Here is a 20,000-nt window from a genome sequence, read left to right as displayed (position 1 = left end):
GGGAGATGTGTGTGGTGTGTATGTGCCTGCGTGCGGTGTGTGTGGTGTGTATGTGCGTGCGTGCGGTGTGTGTGGTGTGTATGTGCCTGCGTGCGGTGTGTGTGGTGTGTATGTGCGTGCGTGCGGTGTGTGTGGTGTGTGTGTGGTGTGTATGTGCGTGCGTGCGGTGCGTGCACATACACACCACACATACCACACGCACAGACATGCACACGCATGCGGGCGCACACAACACACATGCACGCATACACACACCTCACACACACGCACACACACATATGCGCACGCATGCACGTGCACACCCACACACCACACACCACACACACACACCTCACACACATTCACGCACACACACACCGCACACACAACAAAGTTGTCACTGTTGGGCCCCTGAGCAAGACCCTTAACCTTCAGTTACTCAAGTTGTACTGTCATAATTGTAAGTTGCTTTGAATAAAAGTGTCAGCTAAATGCCATAAATGTATTTATGTGTGCATGTGTGTGTATATAAAACCTCTGTCTGAATATCCTGTTTCTCTGAAAACCTATCTTGTGTGTGGTGTTTTTTAATCACAGGACATTTTCTGAATGTCACACTCTTTCCCTCCCTCTCTCTCTCACTCACTCACACACACACACACACACTCTCACACACACACACTCTCACACACACACATTCACTCACACACACATACACACACTCATGCACACACACACTCACACACGCACACACATACACACACACACGCACACACATACACACACACACACACACGCACACTCTCACACACACACACACACGCGCACACACGCTCACACACACACACACTCACACACTCACACTTGCTCATCCTCCCCCTCACTCTTTGTGTTTCATCGTACTGCCTGCCTCCAGGTGCTGGGCTGTGTGTATTACGTGGGAAGTGTGTGTAAACTTCTACGGTGTGCAGCTCTGCAGACACAGGAGGTCTTCTCCCAGGCAGACCTGCTACAAGCCCTGCTCCCTCGCCTGCTATCAGTGCTCACATTGGCCGTCACAGACTTGGGTAAATGGCCACGGACCACGCCACACCCGCACCCATGTGAAAATACAAGTGTTTAGTGTTTTAATGTAACTAAACAGAATATCCACACAGAGAGTAGATCCACACTCACTGTCAGACCGTGCGCATGCGTGTGTATGTGTGTTTTTATGTGTGTGTGTGTGTCTCCAGACGTGTGCACCCGAGGTGCTGTGCTCTCCACCTGGACTGATGTGTTGTCTCTGTTGGTGACGTTGCTGCGCAGACACTCCGCTGCTGCGGCTCCGGCTGTCTGCGCCTCTCTGGGGAAACACTGGCACCGCATCTCAGGTGCCCCACACGCACACACACACACACACACACACACGCAGATCACCGGCATCATGAAAATGGGAGCGAGGGATGAATGAGGCCACAGTGTAGGGGAGGAGGCCAGGACTTACACAAACCCCCTGCAGAAGAGATTCATGGAGAGAAGGACAGAGAATTTTGCAGGCAGAGGAGTGATGGCTCATTGTCTGGGGATGGAGAAAGGGAGGGAGGGGGAGAGAGAGGGGGAGAGAGGGGGGGGAGAGGGGGAGAGAGAGAGAGAGGGGGGGTGAGGGAGAGAGAGGGAGAGAGGGAAGTAGTGGGAGGTAGTGGGCTACTTTAATGCTGCAGGGAGTGTTGGTCTTCTAGAGCAGGTGTGGTGCTGCACTCTCACTGATGGTGAGATGAAGTCCTGGTGAAGTTCTCAGTGTGTGTTTGTCCTTCGCTCACATTTGACGTCTGGAGGACAGAGAATGCTGAAGGTCTCTGAACCTTTCCGAGCTGCTCCTGCTCTCTGTCTGTCCCTCCTCAGACTCCGTCCGCGTGGGCATGCGTGACGGTGACACGGCGCTCTGCATGACCTCACTGCACTTCCTGTGTGTGCTGTTGTGTGAGGAGGTGAAGGGGAGGCGTATGTATGGTGAGGAGCATGCCCCTCCGCTCACCACAGCTCTGAATGCTCAGACGGGAGAGGAACTGTGTGACTTACTGCTGGAGGTAGGTCACGCACGCACAGACACACGCACAGTCTCCACGGCTCATGTAACATTTCCTTCTGCTCCACACAGAAATTTGAGAAGACCCAGTTCCAGGATCCTCTGAAGAAGGTCATCAGCAGAGCCCTTGTGTCTCTTCTGGCCTGCAGCCACACTGCACAGACCTACGCCAGCAAAGGTGTTCCCCCAGGGCCACGCCCCCCTCCATGCTGTTCCCCCAGGGCCACCCCCCCCACCAAGCTCTGTTTCCCCAGGGCCACGCCATCCCAGTTTACCATAGCTCTCAATGCCATGGACCCCCAGATCTACACCTTTACTTAAGATAGGAGGTAAAGGCGGTCCTAGAAATATTGTTTACTTGAGCTTCGAACAAGAGACTGGGATCTTTAACAGTTAGAGAAGATGTGATTGGGAGACCATTGAGGTTCACTGAGTAATTAAAGAGTGAGGACCTCGCTGTCTCTGGGTTTAATAGAAGCACCTCTGTTCTGTCAGGATTAAGTGAGAAAGTTCCTCAACATCCAGTGTCTGACGTCCTTTATGCGTTCCTCAATAATTCTAAGTTGAAGCATGTCCTCTGGTTTGGCTGAGACATATAGCTGAGTGTCATCAGTGTAGCAGTGGAAACTAGCTGTGTGAGTGTGTGAGTGTTTAAGTATGTCACCTAGAGGTAGAAAAAAGCATTAGGTTCAAAATTCAAAGTTTATTTGTCACGAACATAGTGGTATATACATGGTATAATTGGCAGTGAATCGCTTTTTGTAACTGCTCTGTCTGAGCCGAGGAGAGATGGAAATGGAAATGGATGCGGTTTAGTGAATAAATAAATATGTTATGATGGATGAAGAGGGAATGTATAATATGCATATATACAATGTACAATTTCCAGATTTTTTTACAATTCAGTTTTTACAAATTTTTTTATGATGTTATTGTGGACATCATACACATAGTTGTCCCCACAGTTCATCAGTTGCCCTGATTCAGGGCCCGAATGGCCTGCGGAAAGAAGCTCCTCTTCAGTCTCTCTGTGTTGGTCTTCAAGGAGCCAAAGCACTTCCCTGACCTCAACAGAGAGAAGAGCCTGTTGTTGGGATGGGTGGGGTCCTTCACAATTCTCCTGGCCTTGGTCTGGCACTGCTTGTAATAGATAGTCTGCAGGTCAGGAAGTTCCGTGTGAGTGATGCGCTCTGCTGAACGCACTACCCTTTGGAGTGCTTGTCTGTCCTGCTTGGTGCTATTCCCAAACCAGACTGTGATGTTCCCCATGAGGATGCTCTGGATAGTGCAGGTGTAGAGGTTTCGCAGCACCTTGGAGGGCAGTCTGAAGTCTCTTGGGCGTCTGAGGTGGTAAAAACGCTGACAAGCCTTCTTTGCCAGGGAGTTGGTGTGGCGGGACCAGGACAGGTCCTGCGAGATGTCAACTCCAAGGTACCTGAAACTGTCTACTGTCTCCACCGTGGTTCCATTGATCCTCACAGGTTGGTAGTGCTGCTCCTGCTTCTTGCTGCAGTCCACAATCAGCTGCTTTGTCTTGCTGATGTTCAGGAGGAGATTATTTTCCTGGCACCAGTTTTCTAGGTGTTTAATCTCCTCCAGGTAGGCCCTCTCATCGTTGTCTGAGATCAGGCCCGTGACGACGGTATCGTCAGCAAACTTGACAATGATGGTGGAGCTGGAAGTGGCTGTGCAGTCGTAGGTGTACAGTGAGTAGAGCAGGGGGCTTAGGACACAACCCTGAGGAGCTCCAGTGCTGAGGGTGAGGGTGGATGAGGCGCAGTTGCCCACCCGTACTGATTGTGGTCTGTCTGTTAGGAAGTTGGAGATCCAGTCACACAGGGATGGATGCAGTCCTAGATCCGCCAACTTGCTAGTCTGGAGGGGATGATGGTGTGAAATGCTGAACTGTAGTCTACAAACAGCATTTTAACATAATTACCCCTCCCTTTGTCCAAGTGGGTCAGTAAGGTGTGGAGCAGATGTGCAATTAGTTAGTGTTAGGGTTAGTGTTAGGGTTGGGGTTAGGGTTGTAGTTTGTGATGGGGTTAGGGTTGGGGTTGGGGTTGTGGTTGAGGTTGGGGATAGATCCCCACATGCAGGAGCAGTGGTTTAACATGGGCGAATGTTTAGTCTTTTATGAGCGTGGATTAGCTCACGTAATGTAATTACACATGTATATTAAGGCCTTGGGTAGTGAGGCAACTCCCCCGCCTGTTGCAGCTGTCACTCATCGCGTCCTCATCCCTTCCTCTCCTCTCCAGCTGGCTTCCTTGATGCATGTGTGGAGAAGATGAAGACCATCCATTCACAGCTTCAACTGGAGTCTCTGAAACCCTGCAAAGCCGCACATAAGAAAAAGGTACAGAACTTTCCACCAGCAAAGCACCTGCCGTGTGAAGGCCAGAGAGTTTCAGGTAGATGGCGAGTAGGTGTCAAGATCCACAGCCACGCATTGCTTCCGCACTTCAAGGGCTGTGATTTCTTCCGCGGGTAGGCGTGGATACCACTTCTGCCAGAGCTGAGCCACACGCACACAAACACTTTGTATACTCACATACAGGATTGACACGCAGTCTCACACTCTGAAGGGTGTGTCTATAAATAACATTCAGATGCTTGGATATGTAAATCTGGAATCACTCCCAGGGTTCATGAGAATTTTGATCACCCCTACAAACCCTCCCAGTTACTTCCTCTTCCTTAGGAGTGCATGTCCAAACCCTATGGGTTCATACACACAGAACACAAACATATACATGCTCCAGGATCGGAGGGCAACCTGGGCACTGAGGTTACAGAGATAGTGCTGTATTGATTACTGTTTATGAAATGCAACCCTTTTCCACAACACAGCTTCCAGGTTCCTGTTTTCACTTGCATTTAGAAATTTCAGTACATCACTCTTTCTTAACCCAGCCCACTTCTCTTAGCCTGCCGTTCTGCTCTCACGCATGCAAAAATGCTCGAGGGAGTTACAGAGGAGTTCAGACGTACGACAGTCGCCCGTGTTCCGCACCAGACCAAGAGACACCTTTACAACAAGATTTTTTATTGGACATTCAAGCTGTCAAACATTCAAACATTTTTTAGAGCCCTTAAAAACCTTTTCTCTTTATTTGGTTACTGGATAAAATAAAGTATGTTTGTTATTACATTATAAAAAAGAACTTTGCAAAAGGCTGCAGAAATGTATTTGATCTGTTATGCCTAGCGGTGCATAAAAATGAGTGTGTGTGTGTGTGTGTGTGTGTGTGTGTGTGTGTGTGTTATATCAGCTCCACTCCTGTCCCCAGGAAGCTGCTGGTGTGTGTGTGTGTGTGAGAACCACAGAGCTCAATCAAGAAAAATCAATAAACCAACCGCAAGGTGAAATTTCATCAGCATAGTTTACATTAGTCACAATAAACAGCCATACTAGTAGCAACACACACATGCACGACACACACACACACACACACACACACACAAACACACCAGTGAATCCCTGATGAGCTGAAGGCAGGCCTAATTCTGGCAGCATTCTGAAAACTCAACAGCTGCTGTTTCTTGCTCTTGCTGCTGAGAGTGTGTGCTAAAGTGAGTTAGGGAAAAGTGCCGAGCTTGTCCGACATTTGGAGCCATGGGTAAACAAAGTCACCGCTTGGCAGTGGGGATTTCACCAGGATTGGCTTCGTGAAACTGAGAACAGAGCCTTCGTTCCAGAACAGTCAGAAACTCAATGCAGACGAGCCCCTCCCTTTCAGCACTGCGGTACCACATTTGAAACAGTAAACATAAAACAACCCACCGCCGACGCTCTAAGAGGTTATACAGTTTACAAAACTTTATGCCAGTGTGAACTCAGAGAGCCACCTTGCTTAGGGCAGTGTGGAGCTGGTGTGTGTGACTGAAATTCTGTTCAACGTCTCCGCGTTGGTGCTGCCCGTGTGCCCACGTGTAGTTAATTGTGCTTTTCTTTCCCAACAATGGATACCGAATAACAAACGGCGTTCATAATCCAGAAAATCACCGTATAACTGTACCGACTTCCCTTTGTGGTAATTAGTTTCAGTCATAATCTGTTTGTGTGTTAACAGGAAGAGGCCAGCTTGAAGGAACTCAGGATGGTCCTTGAGCTCCTGAGGAACTGTCTGTACAGACATCAGAGATGTAAAGTACGTAGCCGCTCCATGTCTTGAACTCTCACAGTTTGGGGTCGGTTGGTGGTATCCCAGAAGGCTTTGCTGTTTCTGTCCAGCGCCTGTTAAGTCGGTATGAGTCAAGATCATTTGGAAGCAAAGCTCGCAAACCCGTTTAACGGTACCAGAGTCACTGTCATTTTATGTTTGCTCTCCGACACTCTTGGGAGGAACTGTAGCAGTGATTCTGGCAGAAATGCCGATCCTGTCTGAAATTCCAAGCGTTTCCATGGCAATGCAAGGGTGTTAGTGATCTGTATGTAACCTGCCGGCACTGCCAGCCCACTTTCTTCAAACTTTTTTTCTGTAATAATATGTAAATGTAAATATTTGAAAATGTAATTCTATGACCTAAACGTTGTAGATTTAGTTGTTTTACCAGCCAGTGTATTCTGAACAGTGTTACAAGATCACTATAATTTGTGACTGACTGTAATTGCGTGTGCCCTCCCTACCAGGAGGTGGCGACAGAGCTCCGGATGGCTGCTGTGCTGCTGGCTCTCTGGCCCTGGCTTGTGCTGCACGACCAGGTCATGACCCCAGCACTGGAGCTGCTGTGCGTCTACACGGCCAACTGCAGCACAGGTGAGACAATGAGACATGGGCAAGGGTGGGGCAGGACGGAGGAGGGAGGGGTTGGAGGGGGTGGGGTTTGTGTGGAGGAGGGAGGGGTTGGAGGGCGTGGGATTTGTGTGGAGGAGGGAGGGGTTGGAGGGGGTGGGGTATGTGTGGAGGAGGGAGGGGTTGAGGGGGTGGGGTATGTGTGGAGGAGGGAGGGGTTGGAGGGGTGGGGTTTGTGTGGAGGAGGGAGGGGTTGGAGGGGTGGGGTTTGTGTGGAGGAGGGAGGGGTTGGCGTGGGTGGGGTTTGTGTGGAGGAGGGAGGGGTTGGAGGGCGTGGGATTTGTGTGGAGGAAGGAGGGGTTGGAGGGGGTGGGGTATGTGTGGAGTAGGGTGGGGTTGGAGGGGGTGGGGTTTCTGTGGAGTAGGGTGGGGTTGGAGGGGGTGGGGTTTGTGTGGAGGAGGGTGGGGTTGGAGGGGGTGGGGTTTGTGTGGAGGAGAGTGGGGTTGGCGTGGGTGGGGTATGTGTGGAGTAGGGTGGGGTTGGAGGGCGTGGGGTATGTGTGGAGTAGGGAGGGGTTGGAGGGGGTGGGGTATGTGTGGAGTAGGGTGGGGTTGGAGGGGGTGGGGTTTCTGTGGAGTAGGGTGGGGTTGGAGGGGGTGGGGTTTGTGTGGAGGAGGGAGGGGTTGGAGGGGGTGGGGTATGTGTGGAGTAGGGTGGGGTTGGAGGGGGTGGGGTTTCTGTGGAGTAGGGTGGGGTTGGAGGGGGTGGGGTTTGTGTGGAGGAGAGTGGGGTTAGAGTGGTGTTAAAGAAGAAGATGCCACAAAATCTGGTGCGATATTAGAAAAGAAAAATATAAATGAGGGAGATTGAAAGTTAAAATGGGCAGAGTTTGTACAGATTGGGCTGTGTGTGCCTACTGCAACATCCCCGGTTAGCGGAGTCCAAGTCCAGCACTGGTCAAGTGACGGGGCTACAGTAGGAGCAGAGCTGTGGGGTGGTGCCGCTACAGCTCGGACATCAAGGATGGCAGCCGTGAAGTTTTAAGTCATTTGTCTAAAGCTGGCAGTTTAAAACCGAAACATGCATGTTTACATAGTCACTGCATCGCTGGTTTGTGCTTAATAATGTAATGATCCACTGTATTTATTCAGGCCTTTGTCATCACAGAGATTTGACAGGTGTGTGACGTGTGAATGGTGGTGTCTGTGTGAAGTTGCTTACACCTAGGGAGGATGGCAGGGTGTGTGTGTGTGTGTGTGTGTGTGTGTGCGCACCTGCAGTCTTTGTGCAGAGACCACGCTGACCTGCTATCAGCTCCGTGTGCATCTCATCCTTAGACAGGATGTGGCATCACACCCGCAATTCTGCAATTAACCGAACCAGTGGGTTTTTCCTGCTTTCTTTCATTTTCTTTTTGTTTCGTTTGTTTTTCTCTCCTTCCTGTGTGTTTGGCATGTGTGTGTGACCTGTGCTGCTCTGGTCTTCCTCTCGTACTGCTCCAGACCCCCGTAGGAGTCGTAAACTCCTCTTCCTGGAACAGTAATGTCTATCATTATCATGGTTTTCTTCTACCCACGTGCATGCAGCTAGTCAGTAGTTACATCAACACTCATTAACGCTGTGACATAATCAGGCCTTTATATGAATCTAATCTACCTTCTTAAAGCAGGATTTGCGTCATCCAGGGTAAAGCCGTCCTGTTGTGAAAGCTCTCGCGTGTATTTATAGCGTGTGTGGGAGGGGGAAGCAGTCATTGCCTAAAAGACCTATGATGCCTTTTGATTTCTTATTAAGTTTCCAAACTTCTAGATGTGCGTGACTGCTAGAATGACACTTCATCGAGCATTAACATCTCTCTCTCTCTCTCCTCCTAAAGGTATTTTTAGAGTGATAGGTGGTGGTGTGATTTTATAGATAGGATTAATTGTCTTTAACCTGTCAGTATGAAGGTGCAAGTAGACTTAGAGAGGCCTTACACTACTCCGCCATCCAGCTGCCTCTGACATCACTGTCTCTTCTTATTGCTTTTTATTGTCTGATTTTTTATTGTTTGTGCCATAGAAATCATATATATATATATATATGCGCACACACACAAATAAATATATATATATATATTTGTGTGTATATAGATATTTATTTATGTGTGTGTGTGTGTATATATTTTATTTATATATATGTGTGTATGTATATATATATATATATATATATATATATATGTGTGTGTATCTATATATATATTTATGTGTGTGTGTGTGTGTGTATATATATATTTATGTGTATGTCTTTCTGTGTCTGTTATTTGTCTTTGCTGGGAGACTCATGTTATAATTGAGTGGCAGATGTTGTTGGGTGGTGTGAGAGATTGTTGTGGAGTAACTTAAGTGGTGAAATCATCTTTACCAACAGCAAAGGAAAACATGGGACCAGTGTGTGAGTGAGCGAGCAGTTTCTAACGAAAGGATGTTAAATATTATCTCTCGCTGTCTCGCTCCCTTTCTCTCTCTCTCTCTCTCCCTCTCCCATTTTCTTTTTTACTCTCTTTCTCTCTCTCTTCATTTCTCCCTCTTTCTCGCTCTCCCTCTCTCTCAGCGTGCAGGGCCGTGTGCGGTACCACCACTCACGCTGCTCTTCCCAGGCCAGTGGTTCTGAGTTCTCTGATGCAGGGGGTCATGAAGCTGGCATCTCAGCGGCCGCCTGACAGCGGCTCTGTGCACAGTCTGGCCTTCTCCCTGCTGGCCAACCTGGCTGTCTCCAGAGACTCCAGAGGCCTGCTTCAGAAGGTGAGCACGTAGGCTCCCTGCAGCCTGTCGTCTGGTCCAGCTCCAGGGACCAGGATTGTGTTTACCTAACCCAGCTCATGAAAAGGCTGGATTAGTCACTGATGTGTGCTGGGTCAGGAATGATACTGTCCTGCTCTCCAGTTATCGTGTGATCTAGCCTGTGAGGACGATCAACACCGAGGACACCACAAGGCTTTACAGGAGTCCTCCACACATTAGCATGTTTGTGCATACAGGTTTAACTAGACTGGCCATGCCACCAGCCATTCTGAGCTCTCAGTCTCCTCTCAGCTGTTCGGGTCGTTGCACATCACTCTGTTCCCCAGCCCGCTCCTGTGTGTGTGTGTGTGTGTGTGTGTTGGACTGTTCCATTTGACTTCCACTGAATCTGGCATTAATGAGGGTTTTCAGTGATGATTCAACTATCAGCTGTCAGCTCTGTCTGTGATGCCTCAATGGGTCCTCCAGTCAACAGGCAGCAATGATGTGTTGGTTCTGTCTGTGTAGCTTTTGTGGCTCTGCCTAAGAACACTGCTAACCTGAGCGTGAGTGCTAACCTGAGCGTGAGTGCTAACCTGAGCGTGAGTGTTAACCTGAGCGTGAGTGCTAACCTGAGCGTGAGTGTTAACCTGATCGTGAGTGCTAACCTGAGCGTGAGTGCTAACCTGAGCGTGAGTGTTAACCTGAGCGTGAGTGCTAACCTGAGCGTGAGTGCTAACCTGAGCGTGAGTGCTAACCTGAGCGTGAGTGTTAACCTGATCGTGAGTGCTAACCTGAGCGTGAGTGCTAACCTGAGCGTGAGTGCTAACCTGAGCGTGAGTGCTAACCTGAGCGTGTATTTAAGTATTTCATTGCCTTAAATTTCTGTCTGAAATTTTTTGCTTTGCTTTGTATAAAAAAGTGAAATTCCTATGACTAACATGGTTAGTCTCAGTTGCCCAAACACTGACTATAAATCCGACGACTTCTTACTGAAAATGACATTGTGAACCTGCCTAGTGAAAGTGACCTACCACACTGTGATATTGTTTAAGAGATTTGTGTCATAAGTTTGTTTCCATATTTAAGCTATGGTGGGAGAAGATATTCTCTTCACTGCATGAGGAGAAGACAGCTGGGATCATTTGCCAAGCTTGTTCACCATCAGAAGAGAAATTTACTTAAACACCTGACATTTTTAAAACAGTTTATTACCATGACTTATTAATATTTCTACACTGGAAACCTGACATTTTGTTAGAAGTTTGGATATATTGTCAGAGGCAATGTTTTCTCACAGCTGAGGTGGTGTTGGATAAATAGTAGCTAACTAGCTACTCATATGAATAACCTCGAGATGAGGTGCGCATATATATATGTGTGTGTGTGTGTGTGTGTGTGTGTGTGTGTGTGTGTGTGTGTGTGTGTGTGTGTGTGTGTGTGTGTGTGTGTGTGTGTGTGTGTGTTGGATCTAGACTGGAAATTCTAGTCATACCGATTAATCTTACATGTCTATCTCAACGTTTCACTCTGTAATTGTGTAGTTATTTAGCTATTTTGTGAATATGGCTGAAAATCCTCTGAGAAATACAGTAAAGTGTAACAGCTCATTAGCTATGCTAATGCTAGTTAGTAAACTACCATAAGAAAGGATCGTGTACATGGAACTGTATTCATTGCTTTTGATGTCGTGATATCGTTGTTGTACAATGTCTGCACAGTTTATCTAGTTTAGATTTTTTCTGTCAGATTTTGTCAGATTCCTGCCCATTTGGTTTATTCATTGTTCTTATGCCTCTCTACAAAACCATGCACCTTCAACTTTAGTATGAAAGCATTTGTTCCTCAATGGCCGTTTCCAATATAATATTTCTTTGAGTTATTCAAAATTATTTTCAATCAGGGTAGAATTAAAAAGTCTTTAAATATATTAAATCTGACTTGGGGATGCCTGCAGACACCATTGACACTAGCACAGGTCTGTCCCCATGTCGTATGACTTTGCTGATATTTGGTCATGTGGTGTTGGGGAGTAACATCAGGGTGTTCAAGGATCGTTGAAGTCTTTTACTGAGACTGTAGGAGCAGACAGCTGGGAATTGACTGGTGTGTGGAGCGACTTGTCCACCTGGCCGTGTCCGGATGCTGGCCTCCGTGGTGTCCAGTGGGAATAATTCCAGTTTTGAAGCTCAGCTACGTGTGCTAAAGACCAAATTCATGAAATGGGCCAAATTCATAAAACGCATTGCCAGATTGAATGTGAAGTTAACAGAGAGCACCATGTTAACAAAGTTATTTGATTGGCTTTTGAACTTAGTGCAGCTTTAAGTTGACACTGATGGACTAATTATTGCCACGGTAACTTTATGAGTAATAATTAAATACCATGTTGCGCACTTTGTGTGGTGTGGTGTAGTTACCATCAGGTTTTCTGAATCCGACCCAGTGTGTGCCTGATGACTTTAATACCTGCTAACCTACATTAAGTTCTTTTCCCTTTGCGTTCTCCTCTTAGAGCAACTTCCTGCATCATTTCCTGACTGTGCGTGTGCCACGGGTGAGCAGGAAGGCAGGCAGCCCTGCGTCCGTGACGGTGTCCCACTGGCTGCACCTGCTCCTCAGTGTGTCCTACAGCGAGGACGGCCAGCACATGATTGTGACGCAGCGTGGGTTCGTGGAGCTCCTGGCAGATCTGGCCCGGGTCACGGCAGCAGATCCCAGACCCACCGCCCTTCTGATCCTGCACAACCTCTGCTTCTGTTCCGCCAGCAAACCCAGAGTGCTGGCCTGTGGTACAGTCATCCTGTGTCTCTGTATTACTGCTGAGAAACATGTCCATGCTGAGGGAGGAGACATATCGGGGACACCCAAACTTGATTAGGAACGAATGATTAGTGGCTCTTTCTCTCTTTCTCTCCTGATGACCAAGGTTATGGTTAAAGTTTGGCAAAGGAAGCAGGGTAGGGTTGGGGCAAGAAACAGGTCAGGGTTGGGGCAGAAACAGGTCAGGGTTGGGGCAGAAACAGGTCAGGGTTGGGGCAGAAACAGGTCAGGGTTGGGGCAAGAAACATGTCAGGGTTGGGGCAGAAACAGGTCAGGGCTGGGGCAGAAACAGGGTTTGGAGCTGAAGAAAGGGCTTGTTCCTGTTAGGGTGAGTTTTTCAAATTCAATATTATCAATTGATTCAGTTATTATGCTCAAACTCCCAGGTGACTTTAGTACTTTCACAGAATGCATCAGTCAGTTTCCATAGAAACAGTGAGGGGGGGCGCTAATACTGATTGGTCGTGTTCATTTAATGAATCAAAGAATTGTTATTGAGTTTAATGCACTGTATAGTCAATCTAACCAATACAGTGTTTTAAAATCTTGCATATGTGTGTGCAGGTTTTTGTGGTGTTGGCTTACACTGTTCCTATCAACTTCCCTCCAAATTCACTAATCCTACTGAAGTTAAAGGGTTTATTGTGTGGATGTGGAGTTGCTTGTTTTGGTTCCTCCAAACCAACATGTTTCACATTGCAGAATGTCAAAAGCTCAATTCATGTTTTCTAGCCTTCTACTGAGAACACTGTTCTTATGTACTGTGAAATACCCTGATGACTACTGGACCCTGACACCTCAGTCTGCTGCCTGGGTTTGTGTGTAACACACTGTAGACCCATCTATTTGTGGAATATTTAAATAACCACTGACCTTGCTTCTATGTTGACTAACTCTAGTACTTATTGTTTATTGCACTGATTGTTGTCTGTTGTAGACCTTATGTATTCCACACTTTTAGTCATCAGCATCACCCTGTATTCTACAGTATTCTAGGTCATTGGTATGTTTAATTCTAACCTACTGTACTGTACTACTAGGTTGTATTCTATGAGGAAATGACAAAGCACTTTTGTAAGTCGCTCTGGATAAGAGCGTCTGCTAAATGCCGAAAATGTAAATGTAAACGTAAACGTAGGTGTAAATGTAAGTGACCATGGTGATGTTTCTTCGTTGGCCCTCAGATAAGGCTGTGGACATGTTGTTGTCGTGTCTGGACAGTCGGTCAGCAGACGCCCGTGCTATTGGATCATCTGCTCTGTGGGCTTTGCTCCACAACAATCACAAGGTATCCCTCTCATCCATCTCCATGACAACATTGCTAACAGCACCGGTGCCTGAGATGGGTTGCCAAATCCTTGGGAGTGTACTTTATGTTTAGTCAATTTGAAATATTTTGAAAACAATTTTAAAAGTGTGCATTTGGGGGACTTTTCCCACTGTTTTAATCCACTGGTGAGTTATGAGGGTTAGATTACTTTTAATCCTGCGTATTATCGTCCCTGCAAAGGCAACGGCAACACTGAAGTGTCCATCTGTCCAGCTGAAGGTGACCGAGGCCTATGCCCTGGCTAAGAGAGGTACGCGCTCAGTGTGTCTGATCTAAGAGAGGTACGTGCTCAGTGTGTCTGATCTAATAGAGGTACGCGCTCAGTGTGTCTGATCTAAGAGAGGCACGCGCTCAGTGTGTCTGATCTAAGAGAGGCACGCGCTCAGTGTGTCTGATCTAAGAGGCACGCGCTCAGTGTGTCTGATCTAAGAGAGGCACGCGCTCAGTGTGTCTGATCTAAGAGAGTTACGCGCTCAGCGTGTCTGATCTAAGAGAGGTACGCGCTCAGCGTGTCCGATCTAAGAGAGGTACGCGTTCAGTAAGAGAGGTACGTGTTCAGTGTGTGATCTAAGAGAGGTACACGCTCAGCGTGTCCGATCTAAGAGAGGTACGCGTTCAGCGTGTCCGATCTAAGAGAGGTACGCGTTCAGCGTGTCCGATCTAAGAGAGGTACGCGCTCAGCGTGTCCGATCTAAGAGGTACGCGCTCAGCGTGTCCGATCTAAGAGGTACGCGCTCAGCGTGTCCGATCTAAGAGAGGTACGCGCTCAGCGTGTCCGATCTAAGAGAGGTACGCGCTCAGCGTGTCCGATCTAAGAGAGGTACGCGTTCAGCGTGTCCGATCTAAGAGAGGTACGCGCTCAGCGTGTCCGATCTAAGAGAGGTACGCGCTCAGCGTGTCCGATCTAAGAGAGGTACGCGCTCAGGTGTTTGATGTGTTTTGTGTTTTTTTAACAGACGCTGAGCAGAAGAGTGAGGAGGACGTCTATTTGCTCAAATGTCTAGCACACCTCACTCAACTTCTAAGCACTTGACTGTTAGAGTTTGTAGAAAGTGTAAATGATTGTGAATTTCAACTTTTCATTTGTCTTTTTCTTGCCAGTTTATTAAGACAGAAGGCATCGAGTTGTAATGCTATTAAACTTGAATCATGCTTGCTGTATTTCTATTATAAAATAAAATGTGTATTATTTTTAGCTCATTCAGTAGTAGTAGTAATTTTTCCACATGGCGTAGGTCTGAAGCACTATCACACTTGAAGGGTATTTGTATAAACCTGGAAGCAGACCAGGTGGTGGCACATGCGAGATCCATCTGTGGTTTGCTTTCTCCAACACTACTTCATGACCTGCAGCGGAGCTCACATAGCAGGCAGGGCCACGCCCACCGGAAATGCACCACTTTCATTAGCCCAGCCATTGTCTGTCGTGCTCATGCACACAGGAAGCAGTGGTACACGTCTCTCCAGTGATCAATGCAGCATTCAGTGTCTCTGAGCGCAAAAGTATGGACGCAGTGCCAAAGGACTGCTGGTACTTCTTGGTACTTGTGATTTCTCTGCCGTTTCTCAAAGGTACTGTACTTCTTTTTATCTGTTTAATTAGTTATTCGTTTTTTATTTATTATTTAAAGATCACCCCCCAAAAAAAACCCCAAAACCCCCCCAAAAAACGTGATCTGTATGTTATGTAAATGGACCAAGTTTATGTACAAGTTTGTTTAAAATCAACATCAGAAGATGAAGAGTTTCATCTCAGGGTGCTGATGTGATAATTAGATGATGATGATGTTTTGGCTTTTACAGATCTTTCATTCTTAGATGCTATTTTAAAAAAAACATGTAATAAGTAATTAAACTAATAAATAAATTATAAACTGAGCTTCCACTGGAGAGGTGAATTTTCTTAAAATAATTTTAGTTCCCCCATCATTTTTCCCTGGTTTCATGAGTTTACCAAACTAGCCTGTCTACCTCCTCTCTGTGCTGTGTGCCAGGAGCGGTCACCCTGTGACTATGACTGAGTAGCATTTGAGTAGCCACACTGAACAATTCCTTCAGTCTCTGAGCAGGTCAGGGCCTCGGGGAGCAGTGTGTGGCTTCAGGACGGCATGGTGCTGGACTGTCTGTGCCCCTGGACCGGGAAGCTGAGCATGGTCTCCTGGATTAAGCAGCCTGACAAAGAGCTTCTGGCGATCTACCACCCAGAATACGGCGCTCACTTCGCCAAGATGTACGACGGCAGGGTGGAGTTCCTCAAAGCCTCTCCCATGGACGGAAGCATCTCCATAAGGAATGTGACCGACAAGGACGTGGGTCTGTATAGCTGCTCTCTGCAGGCATTTCCAGAGGGATCATGGACCAAAGACACATTGGTAGAAAAGCAAGGTGAAAACCACATCTAGCCAGCCTGTTGGGTTTTAGAAGGCAGGTGGAACGAGGTTTGGAAGTTCTTTACTATTTTACTGTGGATCAGGGACCTTATTGTAGATCTTTGCAGGAAAATTCACTAAATCATTTTAATTTGAAGGTGGTTTAATGAAGTTTTTCTTCTTTTTATCTCCAGTAATCTCTGCCACCACGTCCATCCATCCCGACAGTGAGCTCACTGTCTCGGAGAATGACAACTTGACCCTCAGATGTCTGCATGTGCGTAACGACCCTGTAAATGGGGTCACCATGGAGAGGCTCAAGGTTCGAGAGGGTGGTGATGTTCGTGGACAGGTTCTAGCTGTGTGCAGCGTTCACCAGGGTAGTGTAGAGCTCCGGGAGTTTGTGAGCAGGGGCAGTGTGACCTGCAGTGACACAGCCAACGTCAGTCTGCACCTACACCCTGTTTCTCAGGAGGACGGAGGGATGTACCGCTGTCACATCAGCACCAACAACGACAGTTACGCCAGCACCATCCTGCTCACCGTCTTTCCCAGCCGAGGTTGGAGACTGTTCAGTGTCGGCCTTAATCTTTTTGTTCTAATAAGGTGCTGTGTGGTCTTAAACTTGACTAAAGTGAAGTAGGAATTGCTTGATATAGTCTGTGACAAGCTGCACAAATCTAAACTGTTTAGACTCAGTTGCATACAAGAGTGCACACAAAAGTGACAAGGCAGTTATAGCTTGGAATGAAGGTTAGAAGGTTCTTCTGCGTAGTTACGGCCAGGTTTCTCTTGTTCCTCTGAGTAGTTCCTATGTTGACATCACATACATGCACAAGAAGGAAACAAGAAGTTTGTGCCACAGGGATTAATCACAACCTTCTCCTGGAATATCTCTGTGTGTCTCCTGTTTCAGGGTCCAGCGATCTTTACCGCCAGACGTATTTATTCATCGGAGGAGCTGCAGTGGTTGTGGTTGTGGTTCTGATGAGTGTGGCTCTTTTCCTCAGGCAGTTGAACAGGTAAATTATTTAATGACGCTGTGGAGCGACAAAAACACCTAAATGAGTGACCAACACAAGACTAATGATAGTAAACACAAGACCAATGATAGTAAACACAAGACTAATGATAGTAAAATCACTTTCACTTTGGTACATCCCATCGGTCCCTTCCATCATTTGGCAGGACATAACAGCGAGACTTGGAAATATAAACACTGTCTTGGTGTTGTGATTTTAACGTCTCAATGTGTGAACCCTCCATGTTGTGTCTAAGGCTTCTCCAGTGTTGGCTGTGAACTGTCCTTGTTTTGACCATAGCAAAGCACCGTGGCCGAGACTTCACGGACACTGACACACTAAAGTTTCCTGTGTCCACGGTGCCGGGCTGAGAGAGACACACACACACACACACACACACACGTTTACAACACCCCCTACTCTGTCTCCCCAGGAGGAGGAGGGAGGCGTACAGGATACAGCTAGATCCTGCTAAAAGACGGGTAAGGGCTTAAGAAAGCTGTGATTGGCTGAGCAAAAACCACAACACTAAAGTAGCGCAGTGCCACTATACATTTTTTTTTTTTAATAAAGAGGGTTATCATTTTCAGCACTATAATAATAATAATAATAATAATAATAATAATATTTCTGTTCATTTCTGACATGCTTCCCTGTCTGTCCTTTCTCATCTCATTAACCAAACAGCATTAAATATTATTTTGACACGTTGAAATTTCTAATATATTTCTACAATAAACAGGATGTTGGGGGGGAAAAAGGGGCCCTTAAACTTTGAGCACAGGAGCATCTCCGTAGCTCGGTGAAAAGTCCCCGTGTCACAAAGCGGGCCCCCGCTGAGGCCCTGTCTGGGTCCTCACGTCTGCTTGTGTGTTTTTGCCTCTAACAGCAGAAACTTTACAAAGGTGAGCAAGCTGTGTATGACAAGATGGCACAAAGTGGCAGGAAGCAGAGAAATCAGAGCCCAATTTACGCCAACTTCTACGCAGCGAGGGGGCACGGCAGACGGAAACGGTGATCCTTGCTGCGCTTCCGGGTTTGTTTGTTTTGTTCTTTGATGTGGTGGCGTTTTTCCAAATGCCCGCAACTTCGGGCGAGGAGCTGATCCGTATCAGAGCACCATTAACCCCTAACCCAAGCTAACGCCACCACGGCCACATGAAAGTGGAGAGGAGAGGAACAGCTCGCGTCTAATCACCACCACCTTCGTTATCATCATCACTATTGCTGGATTAATGATGTTCCTGAAAGCATGCTGAATCATGTCACTAGAGGTTGGACATACACACGTTACACCGCGCAGATAAACACATTTCTGCCCTCCTGGTGCATTACATCTCTCACACAATCACGATTGACTGACGCTGGTAAGGGCGTGATTTTGGCCGAGGAAGTGCAGCGTAGATGAGGTCAGTTGAGAAACAGTCCAGCTCATTCCAGGATGCTGTGCATGCTTTTTTGAATACAGAACTGGAGAAACAAACTCTGAAGGCCCAGCAGTCGCTCTGCTCAGAGGTCACAATGGGAGACATCTGTGGATTACAGCATCACTGCTGGAAGAAGTTCTGTAGACTTGTTTGTGTTCATCTGAACAAAACTGTTGTTGACTTTAACTTATGACTGTGTGGACTGTTTCATCGTGGGTGTCTTTCACGGTACAAGCTTAACAAAAACTCTTTTTGATGAATTCTTAGGAAATAAAAGTCTTTTGTTACCACAATGCCTGCTTTCATGAATTATAGGTGTAGTTAGAAGAATAAAAATGAATTGTGTTCATTTAAGCTCTCTGGACAATGAACAGATGAAAAGATCATTCACATAAATCATTTAATTTACATTAAAAAATGGAAAATGTATGATGCACAAAAAAACAATGCACACAGCGTAAAGAACCTTGCAGGTACATCCCAAAGCCCTGTTGTATAGACGAACACATTCGTTTTATTTTCTTATGTGAAAGTTAATGTATACCGGACAGGATTCCATTGTGTGTGAGAACAGCAGTAAGACAGTAAGAAGAGAAAAGTTGAGGCTCGAACAAACAACTCATATCTTTGCACACCGTAATAAAATTCCAAAGCCCAGGAGAGACAACAGAGGTATTTTTCTCCAAACGGCATCTGACCCGGGAGGAGCCCGGAACAGACCGTGGAGTTCTAAAGTTCCAGTACAACCAACTCGATCACACTGTTAGACAGGAAATCTTGCTAGACAAAAGGAATGTTGTTTTGTAAAGAGCAAAAGAAAATGTACATGGGGCTGTGATGGACACAAAAACAAAAATACAGGAAATTCATGAAAAATGTCGGCCCCTGAACAGATGTTGTCTTGAAGTTCAGTTGTGAAGTCTGCGAATGTATTCTAGTTTTACTGCTCGTTCCTGTCTTTATCCAGAGCAGACCTTTAGAGCGTATGGTCAGCCCCCACAGTCAGATCCCACAATCGTACCCTGCCTTCAGACCTCCCAGTAGCTGTTCTCTGGTACAGGGCTGAGGTTGAGCTCATTAGTGTTCACTCATTAACTTCAACCCCCTTAGCTGAACACAGGACGTACTGGACAAGTAAATAAGCAAAACATAACATTATAGTCTCCAGTAGCTGATGATCTTTTGGCTGCATGTGTACTGCTGTGTGTTTGTGTAACATGGACATAGAACACGCAGGGGTCTGAGCTGTTACACTTCAACTTTTCAATCTGAATTTGCTTATTTTTCATTTTTTCTTTTCTTTTTTGGTGTTTAAGGGAAAAGTTAATGTAACTGTTTGGTACCCCCAGATGTTACACAGACTCTTAGGTCAAGGGAGGTTGAAATATCTGTAGTTATATCTGTAGAACTCGAAAGCTGATTTATAAACCACAAAGTTACATTAACTATCTGAGTATCTGAAGGATCTGGATCAGGTCTG

At 46.7% G+C, this 20,000-nt stretch overlaps 2 protein-coding genes across 5 annotated transcripts in view; one reads left to right on the top strand and one right to left on the bottom strand.

The window, feature by feature from the left end:
- rttn (rotatin) overlaps positions 1 to 18,813 on the top strand; it is a 46,058-nt gene extending 27,245 nt beyond the window's left edge. For 3 of the 4 annotated variants that reach the window (XM_035526362.1, XM_035526363.1, XM_035526361.1), the window contains 12 exons: positions 896 to 1,046; positions 1,215 to 1,352; positions 1,864 to 2,048; positions 2,120 to 2,225; positions 4,309 to 4,406; positions 6,124 to 6,201; positions 6,684 to 6,810; positions 9,380 to 9,570; positions 12,065 to 12,341; positions 13,557 to 13,660; positions 13,883 to 13,952; positions 14,659 to 15,101. In XM_035526362.1, coding sequence (XP_035382255.1) covers positions 896 to 1,046; positions 1,215 to 1,352; positions 1,864 to 2,048; positions 2,120 to 2,225; positions 4,309 to 4,406; positions 6,124 to 6,201; positions 6,684 to 6,810; positions 9,380 to 9,570; positions 12,065 to 12,341; positions 13,557 to 13,660; positions 13,883 to 13,952; positions 14,659 to 14,735 — 1,602 coding nt within the window. In that variant the 3' untranslated portion in view covers positions 14,736 to 15,101. Of the gene's footprint in view, positions 1 to 895; positions 1,047 to 1,214; positions 1,353 to 1,863; positions 2,049 to 2,119; positions 2,226 to 4,308; positions 4,407 to 6,123; positions 6,202 to 6,683; positions 6,811 to 9,379; positions 9,571 to 12,064; positions 12,342 to 13,556; positions 13,661 to 13,882; positions 13,953 to 14,658; positions 15,102 to 15,760; positions 16,088 to 16,265; positions 16,632 to 16,987; positions 17,094 to 17,526; positions 17,576 to 17,982; positions 18,130 to 18,561 lie in introns of those variants that run through there. The other variant, XM_035526364.1, reaches the window with a different exon arrangement.
- Positions 18,814 to 18,903: 90 nt separating this feature from the next.
- Positions 18,904 to 20,000, bottom strand: part of dok6 (docking protein 6) — a 54,683-nt gene continuing 53,586 nt past the window's right edge. Inside the window, exon 8 of the mRNA XM_027021402.2 lies at positions 18,904 to 20,000. This exon is cut by the window's right edge and continues 1,142 nt beyond it. The gene's annotated coding sequence lies outside the window, so the exon portion shown is untranslated.

The sequence above is a fragment of the Electrophorus electricus genome, chromosome 5 (genome assembly GCF_013358815.1).
Source record: "Electrophorus electricus isolate fEleEle1 chromosome 5, fEleEle1.pri, whole genome shotgun sequence".
NCBI classification, from domain to species: Eukaryota; Metazoa; Chordata; class Actinopteri; order Gymnotiformes; family Gymnotidae; genus Electrophorus; species Electrophorus electricus.
The sequence above is the reverse complement of the archived record's forward strand: the minus strand, read 5'-3'. Positions and strand labels throughout refer to the sequence as shown.